Source organism: Ipomoea triloba, chromosome 5 (genome assembly GCF_003576645.1).
Source record: "Ipomoea triloba cultivar NCNSP0323 chromosome 5, ASM357664v1".
Taxonomy (NCBI): Eukaryota; Viridiplantae; Streptophyta; class Magnoliopsida; order Solanales; family Convolvulaceae; genus Ipomoea; species Ipomoea triloba.
The window spans coordinates 25161078-25183611 of NC_044920.1; the positions used below are offsets into that span (position 1 = coordinate 25161078).

The following is a 22534-nucleotide window of genomic DNA, read 5'->3' on the forward strand; positions in this document are numbered from 1 at the left end:
TAACTAAGAGATATATAGGAATAGAAAGTAATTTCATTACAACATAGTTATAACAACAACCAAACCAAATTACAAAAAAGAAAATACACAGAAACTTCTCCGCAAAAAATAACTTTTAGAAATAGAAAAATATGTAATTTTACCACTACATAATTGTAACAACAACCAAATTTTGAATCGTTGCAAGCCATTTGCTCCTCATCCACTTCTTTGGCTCACAATATGTTCAAGCAGCAAAGAGTTAACACCAAGCTAGTAATCATCAATACACATTTTAGAAATATATAATTTAGATGGTAAATAGTATATGGAAGTACCATAAAAAAGAGACTAAGCCTTTTAATCTCATACATGGTCAGCATATCTCTTTGCCTACATGATTGGTCTTCCATTCATAACAAAATGAAATCAAGTATTTATTTATTTAAAAAAACTGGTAATGATTGAAACCAAGAAGGGCAATATAATAGAATAATATGATGCTAACCAGAAAATTGGCTTTTTCCAATTTGGTTATTGCGCAAGAGGCTAATCTTCAAGGCAACCAAATCGACCCGTCCTTGTTGAGATCGAAAAAAAAAACTTGGGCGTCAATACCAAAAAAAAAAAAGAAAAAAGATAAGAAGAAAATGGGTATCACGGCAGAGGTGGCGGATGTGGTGTGGGGCAATTGGCGGTACTTGGCAGACTTGAAGAATGAGAGAGTTCCACAACATTAAGATTAGTTGGGGTACGGTTGAGAAGTTGATGGATTGTGTATGGTTGTATTTATACACAATGGATGAGATCAAAATGGCCTAATATTGAAATTATAAAATGGTAAGAGATCACAAGAAAGGTAAAAACTTTTAATTTTTCAATTAATACCAAAAACGTTATAATTCTTCAAAAGGTATCTCTTTGATATTATTATTATTATTATTATTATTATTATTATTTGTCAATTAATTAATATATATGGACAATTAATTAATAAATTAATAAATGAATAAAATAAATAATTTTACTAAAATGCCACTAAGTTTGGGCGGGAAAAATTGGGAGGAGGATATTATTTTTATATATAGTATAGATGTCAAACTAATTCTAAACTCTCAAAATCTTGTCTAAAAATATTTGGAAGAGATAAATTGTACTCCGTAAATCATCCTGTTAGTTCATGTATCCACCTCTTAGCTGTATACTTTGTGTATCAAGAGTCTTAATCAACTCTGATCGATCAAGATTTCACAATAATCTTATCAATTTTGATCGGTGAAGATCTCACAATAAACTTTCAGATTTCATAAAATTTGAACGTTTAGTTGGAGCATGATAATTGATTAATCTAATCAAGTTAGCCTGCCTAACATTTTTATCATGAATTTTTAATAATTGATTAATCTAATCAAGCTAGTCCGCCAACATTTTTATCATGAATTTTCAATAAAAGACTTCAACTAGTAAAAATGGCTTCTTTATAATATTTATACTGATAAATGCTCAACAGGATATTAGGATCGAACATTAATACAACGTCAAAAGTTATATTATGTAACTCATAATAAAGGTGTAATTTTATTTCTTTATAATAATCACCACATTTTTAAAAGACACAGTGTTAAACTTAATGACTAAAAAATTATTGAGCAAAAATCGATAAAGAGCTAAATCTAACACTTTACCTTTTGAAAATGTGATGACGATATATAAAAAAATAAAGTTACTTTTGCTATGAGCTAACTTTTGACGTAATGAACAAATAGTGAACCAGGTTACGTGTTCGAGCTATAGCTTTTAGGTTATGTGTTCGAGCTATAACTTTTAGCGTAATAGTAACATTTATTCCTAACAACGGAATATAGGGAATCTGTTGTCTATATCTTTCGCATTTCTAGTGATTTCTTGTTCTGAATTACAGTAAATCTGTACATGGTACAAAATGCAGCAGCTTAGCTTTACTCGGCTCAGCTGCCATGGATAAATCCTGTACAATTTCCGAGTGTTTCTTTATATATAGACCAAATCGGTTTTCTTGAGAATGCCTACGCTGCCTGCAAAACTTTCATCTCTTCCTCGCCGGAAAATGGCGGAAATCTCATCACCTTCACGCGAAAGGCCGCCTGCAAAATGCAAATTGGATTTCCCAAATGGAAATATTCAAGCTGCAGATCATATGAAATTACTTGCAGGATATAATATAACTACAATCTCACCTTACGATCAGACCCAAATTCGACGATGTCTGATGGATGAAAACGAGTTGGAAAGTTTGGAGACAACCGATAGCGCCTGCCCTCGTTGCTGCAGAATGAACAATTGTTACTAGGTCTGTTGTAGCAACAGAGAGAACAAGGAGATCAGAGAGTTCGTGGCAACTTACTCGGTGATCCAAGTGCCATGTTTACTACGCAAATCAGTCACGAAGAAAGCCCCATCCTTATAGCTTATTCGAGCATGCAGTTCGGAGACCTAAAAGCAACGAGAAAACAGAATCATGTAACTGTGTCTTCAACGAGACATTCTTATGCAAAGCAACTAATGTCTGAAGTCTCAATAGCCTAAGGTCTTACCTCGGTTGAAGCCACGACTAGTGATGTTCCCGGGAAGTTTGGATGTGGCACAGAGCTAAACAAAACGAGAAAGAAATCACTGGCCTGGCCTTGTGGAGGCAATGCCAATTGTTAAATCGTGCACACAGAATTTGACTTCATAAGGTACAGAATTCGTGTTCATAATACACATACGCATACACATAAACACGATATAATGAACATGAATTTTGTGTATTATGTTAAGTATTTATGTGTCCTCAGCTATATAATTTTGTGCACTATATGATCATGAATTATGTACTTTATGAAGTCAAATTATGTATATTGGATCGTGGACCCTGGTCCAGGATATAAATGGCAATGTAACCAATTACGAGAGTAAGATTTGAGTTTAAGAAAAGGATCAAGCCGTACCCAACTATGCAGGGCGTTTTTTCATCTCTGCGTAAGAAAATGGGTTCTGAGGCGGTACTTGCATTCTTGAGTGGAGATAACAACCATCTAAAAAACACGGGTTATACGACTCCACAAAGCAATAGATATATCGAGAATAACAGTGTTTTATACGGAGTACTTGTTTTACTCACTCTCCATTCATGGCACGCTCCAATGCATCATCATCGTCAAACCATTTCCGCAGCTGATCATTAGCCTTCATTAATTCAAAATCCATAGCATTAGTCTCGACTCTCGAGTTGTGAAAATACAGTCATAACCTTATTGAATAGAAATAGAATCTATAATCCATGCCTTTGAACACATGACGAGTATTTTAGCTTGCTAATCAACTTACCTTATCAGACAGTCTGCACTGCTTCGGCCTGCCTTCAAGTTTTTCTCTGCAAACGATTAAAAAATAAATAATTTTTTTTTTCGCTACGAGAAGTGTAAGTATAGCAACTGTATAATATTTAACGGGAAGGAAATTAACCCCGTATGGGAAAATCAATGCTCAGAAAGGGGTGATAAATCCTACCCATTGCCTCCTAGGACCCAACTAAGCATTAAAGGCATCGCGAGGTCTATAAAAAATCTCCCACCAACTCTTCCGGGATGTGGTATCCTAAATTTGGTTAAGAACTGCAAGACAAACAATAGTTCACAATGAAAACTCCCAATTCAAAATGTATAAGAATAGAAAGGAAGAAGAAAGGTGCATAATTTCATACCGATAATGGACCAAGTCCTACACCTAAATATGCCTTATAAGTTGCTGCCATCAATGCAGCCATTCGGGCCAGCCCATGGATGATTCCAACTCTCAGTCTTCTCTCTTTCTCATAACTGAGGAAAAGACAAAGAAAGTGGGAAATAATATATTGTCAGCGACCCATTGATGTAAACTAGAAAACAGTTAAGCCACTCTCTTTTCACAAATCGCTATCATTTGTTGAACAATTGAGTCATCGGTTCTATTGTTTCTGTTTTTTCCTTCTTTTTCCCATATACAATTATACATTTCAGAGCTGTGAAGCTTTTAAGCTTTTCAGTCAACAAACTTAGGAAATCTGATTTACCTTTTCAATGAAGATGCGATGTCTATAGGGGTTCCCGACTCGACACTTTGCCTCCAAGCTTTGTCAAGCTCAAGAGCAAGTTGATACCCATCCTGCAATTATACCGAGTAAAGTTCAAAACTAGATGGTTTTCATATTTCTCTTGCATAGGAATACTTGTGTGCACAATACCGAGAAAGCCGTATTCCCCGATTGACTTTATCAAACTCCCGAAGAGAGAAAGGAGAGTAATATAAAATAAAGTTATACCTCTATGGCCATGCATCCCCCTTGACCCAAATTTGGCTGCATAGCATGGATTGAGTCCCCGAGTAAGGTAACACGGCCCTTGCCCCAAGTCAAGGATGGTGTTCTATCATAAATGTCACGCCGAAGAATTGCATCTTCATCCGTAGCAAGCAATAAATCTATGACATTGTCACACCAACCTTCGAATATTTTTAGCAATCTCTCTTTTTTACCTGGAGTATCAAAATCATTGAATATGTCACTGTCCCCTATGAAGCGATAAACAAAAAGCATATTGCAAGGAAACGCTTGAACTTAATAAGTTCCCGTATAACTTGAACCATTCTAGCTGAAAAAAAAAATCTTTGGAGATTACCGTTTGGTGCATCTTCACCACCAGCCGGTTCATTGTAAAAAGCATACCACTGCATTTTTCCTCCACCCACATCCGAAGAAACAAAATATTGTTTGTGGCCAAGAAATACTCGGTACCTTGAGAAAACAAAACAAAGCATCGGCATTGAAAATACTATACAACTAACAAAAAGAAATGCAGACGAGAATGTTAAAGTAAGGATAATTTACCCCACAGTCTCAATATCAGCAGGAACAAAATCTGCAATTCCCGTGTAACAAGTATAGCCCGAGTATGTGGCATCCTTTGGCCCGAATAAATTAGTTCTCACCTGTTTGCATGATAATCAAGAATTCATTGTGAAATTCAGTGTAAGAATTTCATAGTTAAACTTGCAGTTTTCCCACTTCCACATGGGATCAGACCCGGTGTTTTAAGAGCAGCATATCTTTCTTCCCAATAAAAATAAACGCAAAATTTTCCAAATATGTTCTCTACCAAGAAAGGGAATGGAGTAAAGAGGAGCAAGGAAAGAGGAGACTATTGTAAACAGTACCTTGGACCGTATTCCGTCAGCACCAACTAGAAGATCACCTTCGTGTTTCTGCCCATTCTCAAGAATAACGGTAACCTAAATTCATAGAGCAGTGAATTGCAGAAGAATGGCAACAAATTAAATTAAACTCCAAAACTGAACATAACAAAAATTCATATCACTGTGGATTCCTACTAGTAATTTGAATAAAAATTTAAATCCCGACGGGCCGGGGTGTGGGGGCCTCATGGAGAGGGATTTCGCCTTTTGTGGGCAAGTAATTAAGAGGAAGAACCGGAAGCAAAGGTTTAAAGTTCAAATCCCATGATACCTTATTTCCTTCATCCTTGAAGTCGACCACATTACTTTCATTCATGATAATATCCTCCCCAACGGCACAGGCAAGGATCTGTTGCAAAGTCATGCGGCTAATAACTCTTGTTACTGGAAGTCCCCGTTGTGCTGCAGGAGTGAATGTATCAAACTTGCAATACCTGATAAACAACTATTATCATTTTATGTTGCAGAAAACATAGAAAATCTCGTTCCACTAACAAAGCCCTAGAGGTAGTAATTAAGCTGATAAAGCTTAAGCTGTTAACATAGTCTACCCCTTTAGCTTTCTAATCAAAATTCCATGAAAGCTTCCTAACCATTGAAACATTCATGCAATTGACAATCAAATAATTAATATTGCATTGCCGATAAACATGTGTTCCTAGACACAAGTGTAAAATTTACTGCTAAAATAAATTCTTTCCCAACCTTGTGCCGATGCTTTTGTTTCCCACCTCAATAGATATATGGAAATAGTTCCCAATCAACGATATTCTCTTAGACATACCATATCATTATACGGCAATCAAACGACAACCGTCTTATAACCTAACAAGATGCATACCAAAGTCTTAATTGGAATCATAGACTCATATTCTTTTCCCAGCAAGTCTTCAATTAATTTAATGGAAGACATGAGTTTCCTAGGCATTGGTTCTGCCTAGAGAGGAATTACTTATGACTTAAACTTTCTTCTTTATTTGCTAAGTTCAATGGCTAATTCCCCTAGATGGTTAAAGCAGAAACTTCCAATAGAGGCAGCAGCACCCCTAACTCCTAAGATTTTAAAAAAGTTTTGATTTTGCTTCCACAGTTTGGAACTTGAAGATTAAAAAGATTTACAGCCAAGCAGTGAATCCACTAAACCATAATGAAAAATTCAAAATCCATAACTCATCCTGGTAAAGCCATATCCACCATGTTTACTCTTTTTTTTTTTCAATTACGAGGAAAACCTACAGCCACTACCCAAGGTGTGCACCAGATAAATCCAGGCAAAGGACTAAGGAGGCATACTAGTCTAGGTTGCTCATTACTGAGGGACTGACGGCTCAAACCAAGAAGGGTCAACAGGCCCCTATTCTGTTGGGAGTCAAACTTATAACTGACGGGCCTGGGAGTCAAACTTATAACTGACGGGCTCAAACCAAGAAGGGATCAATAGGCCCCTATTCTGTTGGGAGTCAAACTTATAACCTTGTGACTATCTCGACAAACTAACCAATTTAGCTGAGGTTGCCATGTTTACTTGATCCTCCATGAAATTGATGGACAAACTGAAATTAGAAATATGAGAGAAATGAAGTAAAGAAGCTCACCAATTCCCAGAAACCCCATCAACCAAACCATTAATTCTGTCACCAGTGATGCAGCCAGCACTCATAACCTCCTCAGCAACATCCATATCAATGGCCTCCAAAGCAGCCAAAGCATTGCTCTGTATCTGAATTGGACCTCTGTACTGACCCTCCCCTCTGATTGCACTCAAATCCTTCTCAAAAACCACCACCTCAAACCCCTTCTTCTTCGCCGCCAACGCAAAAACCAGACCTCCAATCCCACCGCCAGCCACCAATATCTTCAGCTTCCTCTTTGATGCTTTAGAATCCCCATCACCCACACCACAAGTAGCCACCTTTGCAGTCTCAGCAGCCAGTGTAGCCTTCACTTTTGCCACCCTCTTTGCATGCCCATTTTCTTGGGTTCTTAAACAGCACCCACCGTGCAAAGAAGGACAAAACTCTGCTGCAAATTCTCTGTGCACCAAAAATGGAAACTGGGTTCTTGAAAACAGTACACTTGAGGTATGAATTGAAGTGTACAACACAGATGAACCCATTTTCCCTGGAGAAAGAAACCCAAAGTTTGGATCTTTCCCGTGTATAAATGCTCTGAGAGTCACTATAAATTCAAGAATCCAATCAGAGACAGGTGACTAGGAATTTGAATTTGGAAATCCTAGTACTGTGTCTTGAATTTGGGTTTATTAATGTAATGTTGTAATGAGGGAAGAAACTGGGAAAGGAAGGGAAGTGGGGCAGAGTTATGAGAGAGAATGTGGGTGAAGCAATCCATCGGGCATCGGTGGTGGATGCTGCGCCAATGGTGGAGATTCCATGGCCAGGTGGCAAGCGCATGTTGATCCCCTGGTTTAACTCAGCTCACAAATATCAAAAAAGAAAAAAGGAAAAAAAAATTCTGAATGATATATTTTTTTTTTTTGAAAACAGTGAATGATATTTGTTGATTCATGGAGTTTACTTGTGGTCGTTGTTGGTGGCATATGATAATGCATTATTTGTTTTGTAATATACAAAAATCAATAATTTAAAATGGCTCTAGAAAAAAAAATAATTTAAAATGGAAAAGGAAACAGTAAAGGCCATAATAAGAAAAGAGAAAGAGCACATGAAGGAAAGAGACAGTAGTGAAGGTAAAACGGATTAAACTAGGTGTGTATATATATATATATATATATATATATATATATATATATATATGCCACAACTAAATATTATTAGAAATCAAAATTCAATTTACACAATAAAGTACCTTGTAGTCTGATGACATCATTGTTACCATTCCAAACGGAAAGTGTCAGTTAGATTGTAGTACTCAAAAAAAGAAAAAATATACACAGATAAGTCGGTTAATTTTTAAATAATAGATTATGAGGAATAATATATGACTACGTCTTAATAGTTTGACATGTGACACAACTGACGAGTGGTCACATAACTGACATAAGTCTTTTTAATGCAGAAAATCAGCATAATTATTTATCCAATGTAACATATGTTGGGCTGTGACTCTAATTTCTCAATAATGGCCGGTATATTGCTTTGATTGGGTATTTTTGTTATTTATAAAACTTGGTGGAGCTGGGGGTTCATTCAGGGGTTGCCATTTGCCAAACGAATAAGATAAAATATTCATAGTGCAATGCATTAGTGCAATTGCTATCTATCACTAGTAAGTGGTAAACCGCATTAAAACTTAAATAATCCATATATAATTATAGTGCGGGTTTGCGGTTTCTATCACGTAAAGACTTGTTTGGAGCGCAAATTTAGATAATAGAAACGAAAAATCAATTTTTTTCGTAAATTAAAAAAATATTTTATTATTTTTCAATATATATATATATATATATATATATATATATATATATTTTGTTATTATTTGAAAGTGTGCAAAATATAAATAAATCTCTTATTTGTATTAACCATCTTAACCCGTTCGCACTATATCTATCTATATTCCTCTGAAAAGCATTACAAAAATCTCTTACCTAGCGAACATCTTATGTCAAATGGACAGTGTGCTGTGGCTTCAAAATTTGGGGATCAAATTTATTGTTTCCACTCAATTATCAGGCAGCATGACATGGCACAAATTCAGCCAGTAATATTAAACCATTCAACAATATTACTTAGAAAAATTCTCTTTTTCATATTTTTGTATTTTTGTGTAACTGAGACATTCCCAGTGAAACTGAGCACGCACATCATTGTCTTCCATTTCTTATTCAGATTAGTGCTGCCTAAAATCTGTTAAGAGAAAATATGGTCTTTTTTATTGGTGGAGAAAAAGAATAGTAGCAACCCAAATTAGTGGCAAATAAGCAAATTAAGGTGGTGGAAATATCTTGGATTCTCCTAAATTACCCTGTGGACCTTAAGTAGACACGCAGCATCAATAATGTAATTTCTTGCCCACAACAATAATGTAATTTTTTGCTTTTGTAGATTTTGGTTTCTTTTTTTTTTTAATGCATGGTGACGGTTTTGATGGATTTGATTAACCATAAATTTGAAATGTTGAGAAATTTTGACAAAAAGGATGGTATTATATTTGCAAGGCGCAAACCATTTAAATATTGCATTTGAACTACAAGCAAACTAGACAAGAACAATTGACTACAAACATGTTCAATGATCGAAATGTTAACGCCAACTAGTTGAATGCCTTATACCTTTCTATAACCAAGGGAAAAGTTAGATGGAAAAGATTAATCGTGTATGACTATTACAAGTAAAGGTGATGAGTCATTAACAAGACCACCCATTATATTTTATATTGTTTGTGAAATTGTGAGGCAGCAAGTCAAGGCTCGCTAATTAATGGACCATGATGCTTACCGGGTTCCAACCACACACGTGTCCTTGTTAGTTGTTAATCACTAGAGTATCCCGTTAAGTCACTAATTGCATGCCACGTTACAAAACAAAACCCATCAATTGCCAAAGGTCCCCTCTCCATCTTTCTCGCGAATTGTGATCGGTCAACGTCAACTATGTTTCACCAAGCTTGGCTACTGACTAGTCGATTGGACTAGGGGCACCCTAGGCCTCTCGCCCCAAATCACGATCGACAACTACTTGTCGATCTCTTAGTTAGCTATGCGGGGGGCAAAACAATCCCCCATCTCCTCGCTTTCCCCAAAGTTTGCATACTTTTGTCAATTTGTGTTTGCTAAACGTGTCTTACGCTAGTCCAGTCACTTTTCACACCTTTTTACTTTGGTACCCTATACTTTATATCTTGCTGCACTTTGTCCCTTATATTTTTTCACTCAGTCTCTTTATACTTTATCACTTTAATCTCCACTCTTACTCTTGTAACTTTTTGTCTTCTGCCACTTAGAACCTCATCCCTCCATAATTTACTCCTCGGTCCCATTAACTCTACTTTGTAGTCTAATTCGCATCATTAACTTTATCCTCTTACTATTTAGGTACCAAAAATATTGCCTATGTATTTTGATTATCCATGTACCTAATTAACTTGTAAATTTATTAACTCTAGGCTCATACAACATTCTTCCATCACATGAAATATATTTAATTAGGAAAAAAATTAGAGATGGCTTATAATATTTTTTTTATTTACAAAATTTATAACATAAATATTAAATTAATCATTTATTTGTAATTTCTCAAACCTAATACAGTATTATATGATAAATATTTTTTGTTTGCCAACAAAAGCATCCAGCGCCCATGGCCTAATGGATAAGGCGTTTGACTTCTAATCAAGCGATTGTGGGTTCGAGTCCCACTGGGCGTGTTTTATTTTTTGCTGCCACATAAGTAAATTGTATTATCATATTGAGTTTTGCAAACACAATTCATTAGCGCCCATGGCCTAATGGATAAGGCGCTTGACTTCTAATCAAGCGATTGTGGGTTCGAGTCCCACTGGGCGTGATTCTTTTGCCAAGACCGAAGCAACCTCACAATTTGTTTGCGTGTGGGCCTTTGTCCCTCTTGAAAATAACAGCTCTAAAATTTGGACCAGGCCAGCCCAACAATGTCCTAGCCGAAGCCCAGGCCTACATCAAGCAAGCAAGACGACAAATTATGCCGTGGGCCAGATTGAGATTTTGCCTAAACTATTAAAATTAAGGACTAATTATGTTCATTTTAGAAGTCAATAAAGGATATGTGGAATGGACTCAACCAACTCATAATATTTAGTTATGAGATTCATGTTTTGAGCTTAATATGATGATTCGATTGAGTACATATATATATGATACATTTGTAACGGAAAGCAATTATTTTTTTTTCAATTTAACCTGTTAGCCCGTCCAACCACGAATTGAATTGAAAATTTCTTTACTTGTGTAAAAAAAAAAAAAAAAACAAAAAAAATAAAAGGCCAACCCAGCTCATTTATGAACAAATTCGAGACTGGTCAATCTGTATGGATTAGGTTGACGCATATTGACAGCTCTAGAGAGAGTGGAGTAGACTAGCAGAGTCCAGATTTATTAAGCCCAAGAAGAAGAAGGAAAAAAAAAAGAAAAGAAAAAGGAGTGACATGACTATGGGGGTACAATAATGGTTCGCAACTCCAATATAAATGAGAGCACCAAACCAAACAATGTGTCATAACATGCCTAGCTGGAAACCGACCACCTTTTACCACTTATTATGCAGCATGCATCTCACTCTTTGTCCCCACTTGTACTTATGCTATGAGTAGTGAGTACAACAAGTTCCATTATGCATGTTAATTTAAACAATTAATTACTGTTAGGGTTATTATTAATGTTTTTTGGCATGAATGAATAGTTTTTGGTATACTTAGTTGTTCAAGTTCAACCATTTAATAATCCTGAGCTGAAATATAAACTATTGATTGAGGTTACTAAGAGACAAATTCAAAGGTGCAGTGGTATATTGTAGCTTCTCATTATCTATTGCTTTAAGGTCATAATTAGTTATTACGGAGTATTAGTTTTTTTAGTTATATAAACCATGGTGTAACATTAATCAGTTTATCACGAGAGACCCTTCAGGTCTTGACGACCTCACACTCAATCTTTTGTAACTCTTTTCTGATATCCCTTCGTGGTCTATAATAGACCACCATGCCTGGCGGTGTGAGAGTTCATTTGTCCACTACGGTCCATCCGTGTTTACCTCCTTGTTGTCTAAAGTAAAATTACAAATTGAATTTCACTTAGAATAATATATATTTGTGTAGTGATTGCGGACTCATGTGTCCAACTGAAATGTCTATAGGAACTAAACCAAACAAATCTTATCCACCAAGGGCAGCTCCGATTCATTAAAGAACTTTTAAGTATATATGTACCCACTTTTATTATTACTTCCTTCCTACATTCTCTCTCCCCTTTAATTTCATAGTCTGATAGACACTCTCAGATCACATGCTGCCATGGACGCTCCAAAACCCTTCTTCTTCTTCCTTGTCGTCTTCTTGCTTCTCGTCACAAACAGCGCAAGCGTAGGAGCGCAAGTTGAAGAATCCGGCGTGAAAGTCATCGGCGATAGAGCGGAGATGCCAATGGGGATGTCATTGTACGGCGGCGATGCTGAAGAGGAGGAGGAGCTGGAAGGAGAAGAATCTCCGGCGGCGGGTAGCCGGAGATCTCTGTTCTGGCGCACAATGAGGTACTACATCTCCTACGGCGCACTCTCGGCGAACCGGATCCCCTGCCCTCCCCGTTCCGGCAGGTCTTATTACACCCACAACTGCCACGTGGCTACCGGCCCCGTCCGCCCTTACTTCAGAGGTTGCTCCGCCATCACGCGCTGCCGGAGGTGAACACCTACACGTACGACAGTGTATAACTACAGACCTACAGTACGTTATATGGGTTGTATCTATCTGTAATCTGCGTGCTTTTTAATTTCTTTTAAAATTTTGCAGACTTATTGCCTGCTAGGATGGTCCACTGTTAAAACATTATTCTTAATTAATATTCGATTTATTACTCCTTTTGAATTTGTGTTTATCAAATTAATTATGGATAAACTTGCCTGGGTTATAGCAAATATTTAGTTGCTTGGTAATAATGTTAAACTTATTTTTTAAGAAGATAGAAGAAAAAAAAATAAACACTTAGTAGGCCATGGTAAATGGTAGATATATATATATACAATTATTGACAAATGTGTTATCTTAGACACGCAAATTATACTGTGGATCATGGTCATGACTGATACTGCAGTTATGTTGAACCGATATTGTAGTTGTGTTGAAAGGGAATTACAATTGCACGGAACAGAGGTTGTTCATCCGTTCAACACAACTGCAGTTACAGACGGAAGAAACGGCCTCTGTTTCGTGTAACTGTAGTTCCGTTTCAACACAACTGCAATATCCGTTCAACACAACTGCAGTATTAATTATGACCTATGGTCCACAGTATAAGTGTATAACGACTGTCTTAGACACCCTCCGTCCGTCTCGGATTTGATCAATGATTTAGGTGTTAGCCTACTAAAACTCAAACTTCATAGCAAAGCATGAGTGCCCAAATGGTTACCCTTTGAGGCTTGCATACTCAATTATAATTACATGATATTTTTGCTCGAGTTACATCTTTAGATCCATAATGCTATTAGCTCAACTATACGTGCTTGTATATTACGGAGTATTATATCTTTTTGATAGTCAAATTTCTTAGTTGACTTGTGAATATCACCTTCACGTACTGTAAAAGGGGCGAAACTCTACTCTTAAATCACACAAGAGATTAAGAGTGTCATCATCTTCATCATTGCTTATTTGCTTACTTGCTCCATTCTATCAAGCCGATCAAATGTGAGCGACTTATCTTCTTAAAATCATTTGGCAACTAATGTCACAAGGTAATAAATTTTACCCATAACACATTTTTGAACGACAATTGCAAACTTTTTCTAATCACCTTTAACTTGGAAGTTGCTTGCAATAACAGGTTAAATAAGATTTTTTTTTCTAAGTTCTGATATCTAATTATAATTTTTTTTTTTAAGTTTGAGAGTTTAAGTGCACTTTTATAAATAGTTTAAGGCCGTGTTTGGTAAATGGCTGTTGACTGATTGGGCTGGCTGTTTGGGTTGGAAGGTATGATTTGTTAATAATATTAGCTGATTGTAGAAAGTTGTTTGATAAATTGGCTGTTAGCTGATAGCTATTTTGTATAATTTCTTTTCTAAAAAAGCTAATTGAAAAGGCTGCTTTGAGTAGCCTTTTGAAATTTAGGCCCTGTTTGGTAAATAATCAGCCTATCATCCAATTTTGGCTTATTTGACCACTATTAGTTGTTTGGTTAATAAGCTTTTTGTAACTCCAAAATGCTAAAATTCAAAAGGCTACTCAAAGCAGCCTTTTCAATTAGCTTTTTGAGAAAAGAAACTATACCAAACAGCTATCAGGTAACAGCTAATTTATCAAATAACTTTCTACAATCAGCTAATATTATCAACAAATTATACATTCTAACCCAAACAGCCAACCCAATCAGCCAACAGCCATTTATCAAACAGGGCCTTAGCATTTTGGAATTACAAAAAACTTATTAACCAAACAACTAATAGTGGCCAAATAAATCAAAATTGGCTGATAGGCTGATTATTTACCAAACAGGACCTAAGCCTTATTTGACTCTTTTTTTTTTTTTTTTTAATAAAGTTAATCTAGTACGGGCCAATATTGCGCTATTAAGCCTATTACTACTCCGTATTATAAATAAGGAAAGATGACATGCACATATCTTAGCCCGCAAAAACTAGAGTGGAATGAAGAAGGGAAATTGGGGCCTATATGAAGATCCATAAAAATAGCCAGGCCCAAAAAGATCTAAGATTCCCAAGTTTATATGCTTTCATTTTATGTTTTTGGTTCAATTAATAAAATTTGATTAAACCTATTAACAATTCAGTTAGTATTAGTATATTAGTATATCTCTTTCAAAAAAAAAAGTATTAGTATATAAAATTTATATATATATAGAAACAACATTAAAAAATACTATTAAACACAAAAAAAAAATTAAATTTAAAAAATTAACAAAAACAAACAAAGAATATAGAGTTAGTTTGAACAAATAATACTCCGTAGTACGTAAACATAAGAGTAGTAAGAAATTTGGTGTTTTAAACATAACATCTTATACTTAGATAACACATTTGTGACTCTCTTTGAAGGAAGGTCATAGGATCGAACCCCGGTGGTAGGTTATTGACTATTTGGGCTGCAACATATAAAGGAAATATAGAATAGATACTAAATTGTCCTAAATTTTTTTTTTATTAATTATCTTGATCGACTTTTAGTCTTTGGAATATAGTGATAAATTCTAAGTTTATTTATGTCTTACTTTTGACTAATTTCAATTTGACATATTTAAATTTGGATTTTTAGCATAGTTCCAATTAATAAGTTTATTTATGACTTTAATTTGACACGTTTTAGTTTTGATATACAAAAATTTCAACATACTCTACGATGGATATGGCCGTTTTAAACATGTTGGATGAATGTAAAACAGTATTGAATTTATGGCCGATACAAAATTATTATTTTATATTTCGTATTGTGATAAAAAGTAAGATTTAATTCTAATTTTTTTCACGCTCGCAGAGTTTAATTCTAACTTTCGATCTAAACTGCTATGTTAGTTGATATATACAAATTATAAGGCCGGTTCAAGATTCCTACATGAAAAACATAAGGGATTCCAAAGAGTTGTTTCATTTTTAAGTTATCGAAATTGCGATTAAAAGTTAATACTTTTCATTGTTATAATATATTTATATGATCTTTTTTAGGTGTTCATTTGTGCCAATATCTTTTGCATCAGGTATAGGTATGCATGACTTAGTTTCAACTTTCAATAAGTATTGTAGGAACAGATGTTAACAGTACCTAATATAACACAATTTGCATACATAATTATATCTAATAGTAACGGATTGGGTACGAGTGGTCTGGTGCTCAATCTCGACCTAAGTGGTTGGCCCTAGTATAAGTTTTCTACAAACACTTTTATTTACTGAAAGCAATAAACACTTTTCTATAACCATTCTAAATTTTCTTAACAAATTTATTACTCCCCTTGTCCCATTTTATCTCTCTTACTTACTATTCATTGGTCAAACCGAACTCTTTATTCTTTGTTTATTTTCTTTACTATTTTTTACTTATTTTTAAATTTGATTTTTTGTGTTTAATAGTACTTTTAGTGTAGTTTCTAAATATATAAATTTTGTACACTAATATTAAACTTAATATAAAAAATTGAATTAAAAATAACTCCAGTCAAGTCTCGTTAACCGAACCAAAGACATAAAATGGGACGAAAGGAGTATTTTTTCAGTCAATTATGTTAGATTGACGATCAACGATCAACTGCTCAACTCATAAAATCAACATTTATAAAATTGATGGTGTGGAACAACACCATATATATATTCCCATTATATTGTAATAATAATCATGTAATGTGATTGCATTTTAAAACAAATTCTAGGTGTAACGGGTAGGTTATATATGGTGAGAAGGCTCATCAATCAAAGAAGGGTGGCTGTGGCCTGTGGGGCAGGCTAAAAAAGGTCCGGTCTAGGCCGGGTCCAAACGAACCCGTTCAAGGCTTCAACCAACTCATTTTTAATTACCAAACTCTGCAGATTCGAGGAAGGTGAGAGTCGCCCACAAGTAATGACCGCGCACTGGCCGGCCGGCCCGGCTGGACCGGACCAGGTAGCTCCTACGGGTCATCAAGAAAACCAGGACCGTTCATCTCACGTGGTATGATGGCGATGGTTTTTGACCTGTCGTGGGGTACCGGTGGTGGCGGTTCAAAGCATCTAAACCGCTCTTTGGCTCTGTTGTAATAAAATAACTGTACACTGTACAGTACCAACTACCTGTTGAATTGCTTCAATGCACTTGCCCGGTTGCAGTTCACGTTTGGTTCATTTTGGGACTACATGTTTTCTCTTTTTTTCTTTTTTCTTTTTTTCTTTTTTTTTAAATTACAGTACGTAATAAGTTCATCACTAACTTTACTCAAATTATTGGACCAATCAATGCACATGCAAATATGAGCATGTACCTTTACTACCTTATATATTGTTTTCAATTTCCCTTGAAAAAAAAAAAACAAGGATTTGCTTATTTATATGAATCTAATTAGATATGGCTAACAAATAGGTAGGGACCTTGGTCCCTTCCTATCACCCCCCCAAAAAAAAAAAGAAAAAAAAAAAACGAATAGGGGCAAATCTCGTTGTAACATGAAAGGTGTTATTACTATGGGAAAACATAGTTTGCGATTGATGGGGCAAAAGGTCCTAATTGAATAGAAAATCTCTTAAATAATAAAAATATGTCTAAGATCAGAGTATATTCAATAATAGTAGCCCCTAACATTATAGTTAATTAAACTTCAAGTGAGAATTGCTTATTGACCTTTTTGGTTTGAACTGGTCAGTTATGTACAATTCGGATTAAGTTACCTTCTCGTGGTCTTTTGTCGACTAGAGCCACAATGTATGTTTCACGCATAGTACACATTCAAGTAGCAGCTATGAGTTTCAAAATGTCTTTGTTCCAATTGCACAAAATCTTTCTAGTGTGATTTACTTATCATGTGACTTCTAAAGGGATTGAGGGACGGTCAAGTGGGTCCCTTCCTTTCGATCAAATTTGTCACATAATACCTTCTTCGTATAACACAATTTACTACTTCTTTGTAGGAAAGAAGGTGAGAGTTAGCCATGTGATAGGTGAATGGGGGTGGCAGGGGAGTGAAGTTGTTGGCCTCCCTTACATGTCTTGCCAATGTCCCAACCCAAATCTTCTTTGCCCTCTTAGACTTGATCCGACCTTATATCTTGTCGTGTTGGGACACCTAGTATAGTTATGTCCCAATTCATGATAATCGCGATGATATTTTATATTTATTAATTATTCATAAATTGATCGATCAATTATACTACGAGTGATTGATATTTATGCGATTACATCACACAAATGATTTGACGGGTAAAAATTGGGTGATTATTTAATGGCCAGCTATAAGGGATATAAAATAATCCTAGCATTTTGTGCAATCTAATTTCATCTATTATATATTGCATTGCATTTCACTTCCCCAAATGGGCAGCGCAATTATATTAGGGATTGAAAGGGCAGGCAGAGTTTGCGGAAGTGATTGTGGGTGCTCAGTTCAGCTGCCTTTGCCTGTGCGCCGCAAAGATGAGGAATCTTTAATTTATTCTTCACATTAACACCTTTTCCAACTTCACAGTATCCTACTCTTCAACTTGTCCATAAATTAGTATTGTTTTCATCTACTTGCTCCATCCAAAAGTGTTAGTCTTTTGTTTGACACCTTCGAGAACTATATTTTAATCAAGAAAGGATAAAGTTATTCTTAACATTAATAAATTTGTTTAATATCACGGATTTAGTTTTGATGATACAGACATAAAGAAGTCAAGTATGTAATATATTTAATAATAAGTCAAAAACTTGTGTTAGACTATTTAACTGATCGTTGTCTAAAATTTCGGTTAAGTCGGTTAACCAATAGTTTCGAACCAAATTAACCATTAACTAAAATTTTACAAAAATCTCTAATCATTAACCAAATTGAAATATTTCGGTTAAAAAAGGATTAATTAAGTAATAGTTTATTACTTAATTAAGTAATAGTTTCTTTAGTTTCATTCAAAATAAATCAAACTCATTCTTTAATTGCATTCTCCGTTGCTACAGTGGGGGCAGATCCTGGTCTTCATTACTTTACTTTTACTTGAAGAAAGTAAAATGTGGGATTTCTTTTGTTTCACACAATTACATGCATGTTCTCTTTTCATATTCTGTGCCTGAATTTGCCTTTTGATCCACTGATTTTGTCCCCCCCTTTCACATATCCCTCCTTATACGGATTACGGCGTATCGATCCACTCCCTAATAGGGCAATAGACCACCAAATAACCTATATTAGTTAAAGGACTAAAAAAATGAGAATTACTATTATAATTTTAGAGAAATTTAATTCGAGAGAGTGTATTCAAATGACTTGGTCAATTAGATGAGAGTTTTATTTGGTCATTTCTTAGTCGTTGTGATTGTGTTGTTTAAATCTATTGATCTTAACTATCAGAGACATTAGTTATTAACTCAATGAGATAATTTAAATGTAGAGCCGTCAAAACGGACTTAACCCGTCGAGCTAACTCGTCACGTTCCGTCAAAAGAGCGGCGCGGGCTCATATTTTAGAAGCCCATTTTAAGGCTGGCTAGGCGGGGGCCGCCAGCCCGCCCTTTTTATTCTTTTTTTTTTTTAATTTTTTTTAATTATTTTTTAGTTTTAATTGAATTAGGATTAATAGATTGATTATTATTTATTAATGTTAAATTTTATTTTTGTTATTGAACGACGTACAAAGGAATCATTACATTTACGCCATAATTAAAAATCTAAAATTAAACCACAATACTATCAATTTATCTTGTTTAACTTGTCAGACTCTCCTATAAAGCAATAATTCTCCTCCAAAGAACACATTTGACATGATCAAGGGTGACCCGGCCTTTGCAGGTGTGAAATGGCTCAAATGAACATCCATTGCAGGTAAATTAAAGAAAGTTCCATGCATCTATCCATCTTCTTATCCATCCATTTTGACCAGAGATTATTTTAATCCAATCTATTGTCTTACGTTGGCACACCACTTTTTGTGCAATCAATTAGCGTAAAATACTCGATTACAAAATTGCAAAGTCAAAATGGATAACCATGAAATTAAACCACGAATGAAAGCCACCGGCCGGGCGGGCGCATATATGCAGCCACCATGAGAAAGGGCGTGTGGCTAAAACTCATGGCTTTGCATAAACCAATGATAGTGCCGTGACTCTTGGACCGGTCCATCAGCCGAAGTCTCCACTCGCATGATTAATTATTTTAACTATGTGTAGTCCGTGCCTGCATATTTAATGGTGACATATTGGCTTATGTTATGTACAATTCATTTATCACCGCTCTTTTTTAGCCTTCCAACTTGGGGGGTCCCTTAGTTTCTCCTTTGATGGGGACTTCTTGAAGCCAATGGGTCAAAATATTTTTGGCCTGTTCAAAAATATATTTACATGGGAAAGCATTTGGTACGTTCGATTTGGCCGGAGATAGCTCGATGGAATTGTCAAAGTCATGTCTACTATTTAAAAAATAGTTGAGTCACACGTGTCATTTTAGTGGGATTTACATTTTTTTTATGTGATTTATAGACTATTACATAACGATTGGGTTTATCCAACACACTCTTTCATGTAGTAACTGCGAGGTTTTCTCGTCACAAAAAAATAAATTATGAGTTGATAAATTTTATATAATAACTCGTAAATCATACAAAAGATGTAAACTAGAAATATGAAGAAGGGAAAAAGGTCAAACACCCTCTAACTTTGTGTAAGAAGTCAATTAAGCCCCCAAATTTTTAAAAGCTGCAATTAGATACATTAGCATATTAATTTAGTGCATCAAGACTCAAAACTTTAAATGTGACCTGCTATAGCAGGGTAGCGGAGCTCTGGTGACAATTCGACAAAAGATTGACCAACAAGTCACAGGAAAAAGCGATCAAATTGGTCGCCGTCTCTGTCGACTGGAGGAGGCGATCGGTGTAATTAAGATTTTAGGTCTTGATGCACTAAATTAATATTTAATATGTTAATGTGTCTAATTGCAGCTTTTGAAAGCTTATAAATATAATTGACTTCTTAAACAAAATTAGATGGTGTATTTGATATTTTCTTCAATATAACAATTGGTCCACGATATTAATTGCCAATTTTCCCTATGAAGAAATATCTTTGTGATTTTGGGCATGAACCCACCACCACGTTTTTTTAAAAAACTGGTGGACTACGCTATTTGACTCCAAATTAGGAAAACAAAAAATCAAAATAAACATGCCTTTCCATATCACGTGCTCCTACGACCGCTGCTATATTCTCACACGCACGTTCGCGACTTGGCGTCACCGTGTATGCAATTTTTTCTTTAATACTTTCCTTAAAAAAAAAATTAGAAATTTAGAAATTAGATTCTCCACCCCAATATATATACCCCTCTGGCTCTGTTCCACAAGTCATTGTTAGTCGTGATCTCAACAAGTAAAAAATCTCTCTGTTTCTTCTTCTTCCCCGCCTCTCTCATTCTTTCTTCACAAGAAATTAAACCCATTAAGTGTTAGGGTTTTGGCTTAACAAATCCATCTTTTTCCATGGATTGGGTTCGTGGTGAGACGGTAGGCCACGGGAGTTTCGGGAAAGTAAGCTTGGCCAATCCAAGAAATAGCGTCGCCGGAGTTTCGCCGGCGATGGTTGTCAAGTCTTGCTCGGCGACGCGGGCGGCGTCGTTGTTGAACGAGAAACGGATACTGGATGAGCTCCAGGGCTGCCCGGAGATTGTTCGGTGCTTCGGAGACAGTTATAGTTTCGAGAAGGGCGAGAAGCTGTACAATGTGTTGTTGGAGTTCGCTTCTCGGGGATCATTAGCGGATAAGATTAAGGATTCGGGGGATTATAGGTTGCCTGAATTTGAGATTCGTAGGTATACCAAGGCTCTGCTTCGTGGCCTGAGGTTTATTCATGAAACGAGGTATGTTCACTGTGATGTTAAGCTTGAGAATATTTTGTTGGGCGAGGATGGGCGGATTAGGATTGCGGATTTTGGGTTGGCTAAGAGATGTGGAGAAGGGGAGAGTTTTGGGGGGGATTTGAGGGGTACGCCGATGTATATGTCGCCGGAGATGGTGTCCGGCGGCGAGCAGGGGCCGGCGGCGGATATATGGGCGCTTGGGTGCGCGGTGGCGGAGATGGTTACCGGAGCTCCGGCGTGGAATTGCTCCAATTTGGCAGCGCTGCTGATGAGAATTGGGGTCGGGGGAGAAGTCCCTGAAATTCCCGGGGAGTTGTCATCGGACGGTAGAGATTTTCTGGGGAAGTGTTTTCTTAAGGACCCGAGAAAAAGATGGACGGCGGAGATGCTTCTAAATCATCCTTTCGTCGCCGCCGTCGACGACAATGACGGCGCCGCCACTGTTACATTGAAAGACAAATCTCCGGCTCCCTCCACTTCCCCTCGATGCCCGTTCGATTTCCCGGATTGGACGTCGGAAACAGCGTCCCGGCAATCCTCCGTTACATGCTCAATTACATCCTTGCCGGAATCAGAATTCTCCCGGCCGGCTTGGCCGGCGACAAGACTGCGGGGACTAGTCAGTGACCACTCACCCAATTGGTCTGAAGATGCTGACGAGTGGGTAATCATTAGGTGATCTCATTGGTCGAGATTAAAAATTTTTTTTAGACCTGTTCTTATAATTGTATTAGCATTTTGCCTACTAATTCGAAAAATTTTTAAATCTTTGATGTACATATGAGGGGAATATACTTGGGAATCCCCAAGTTCCAACTGTACAATGTTAGTTTAATGATGACAGAAGTGAATGAATCGAATTCTTGGGAAACATGAGACTTGCAATTTAGGCAATTTCTATGATTTCTTTTTTTTGGTTTTAATAATGTTGGGGTGACGAACTGAGGATGACATTCAGAAAGAAGATGTATATAATGCGGAACGATTCTGTTACCACTTTCGCAAGTTGCAACGACCATAAAATCACGGCTCAAACTCCAATAAAAATATCATTGGAAAGGGCCAAAGGGGGATGCAACTCGTAAGCAGATAAGTGAAGAGATAACAAGT

General features: G+C 36.2%; 3 protein-coding genes and 2 non-coding genes across 5 annotated transcripts; 4 read left to right on the forward strand and 1 right to left on the reverse strand.

The window, feature by feature from the left end:
• Positions 1–1839: 1839 nt before the first annotated feature.
• On the reverse strand, positions 1840–7532 carry LOC116020015 (zeaxanthin epoxidase, chloroplastic). The gene is made up of 16 exons (XM_031260449.1): positions 6825–7532; positions 5501–5663; positions 5191–5265; positions 4865–4965; positions 4656–4771; positions 4301–4512; positions 4052–4143; positions 3704–3818; positions 3511–3614; positions 3328–3373; positions 3122–3186; positions 2949–3035; positions 2553–2607; positions 2363–2451; positions 2196–2283; positions 1840–2102 (listed from the first exon to the last, which is right to left on the reverse strand). The coding sequence occupies exons 1-16, from the start codon at positions 7343–7345 to the stop codon at positions 2025–2027; spliced, it is 2007 nt and encodes a 668-aa protein (XP_031116309.1). The 5' UTR covers positions 7346–7532; the 3' UTR covers positions 1840–2024.
• A 2970-nt stretch (positions 7533–10502) lies between these two features.
• Positions 10503–10575, forward strand: TRNAR-UCU. Its single transcript has one exon. It is a non-coding gene; the product is annotated as a tRNA-Arg (tRNA).
• A 67-nt stretch (positions 10576–10642) lies between these two features.
• On the forward strand, positions 10643–10715 carry TRNAR-UCU. The gene has a single exon. It is a non-coding gene; the product is annotated as a tRNA-Arg (tRNA).
• A 1425-nt stretch (positions 10716–12140) lies between these two features.
• LOC116021046 (protein RALF-like 34) lies at positions 12141–12780 on the forward strand. The gene has a single exon (XM_031261645.1). The coding sequence runs from the start codon at positions 12196–12198 to the stop codon at positions 12583–12585; it is 390 nt and encodes a 129-aa protein (XP_031117505.1). The 5' UTR covers positions 12141–12195; the 3' UTR covers positions 12586–12780.
• An 8152-nt stretch (positions 12781–20932) lies between these two features.
• LOC116018771 (mitogen-activated protein kinase kinase kinase 17-like) lies at positions 20933–22297 on the forward strand. The gene has a single exon (XM_031258758.1). The coding sequence runs from the start codon at positions 21048–21050 to the stop codon at positions 22101–22103; it is 1056 nt and encodes a 351-aa protein (XP_031114618.1). The 5' UTR covers positions 20933–21047; the 3' UTR covers positions 22104–22297.
• Positions 22298–22534: the final 237 nt, after the last annotated feature.

What these genes read in the sequence shown, in the direction of transcription:
- LOC116020015 (XM_031260449.1), bottom strand. Translation starts at nt 7,345, where the DNA reads ATGGGTTCATCTGTGTTGTACACTTCAATTCATACCTCAAGTGTACTG. An exon ending in CATGGCACTTGGATCACCGA is followed by an intron (nt 2,284 to 2,362) that starts GTAAGTTGCCAC and finishes TTCATTCTGCAG; the next exon opens with CAACGAGGGCAGGCGCTATC. An exon ending in AATTTGGGTCTGATCGTAAG is followed by an intron (nt 2,103 to 2,195) that starts GTGAGATTGTAG and finishes TGCATTTTGCAG; the next exon opens with GCGGCCTTTCGCGTGAAGGT.
- LOC116018771 (XM_031258758.1), top strand. Translation starts at nt 21,048, where the DNA reads ATGGATTGGGTTCGTGGTGAGACGGTAGGCCACGGGAGTTTCGGGAAA.
- LOC116021046 (XM_031261645.1), top strand. Translation starts at nt 12,196, where the DNA reads ATGGACGCTCCAAAACCCTTCTTCTTCTTCCTTGTCGTCTTCTTGCTT.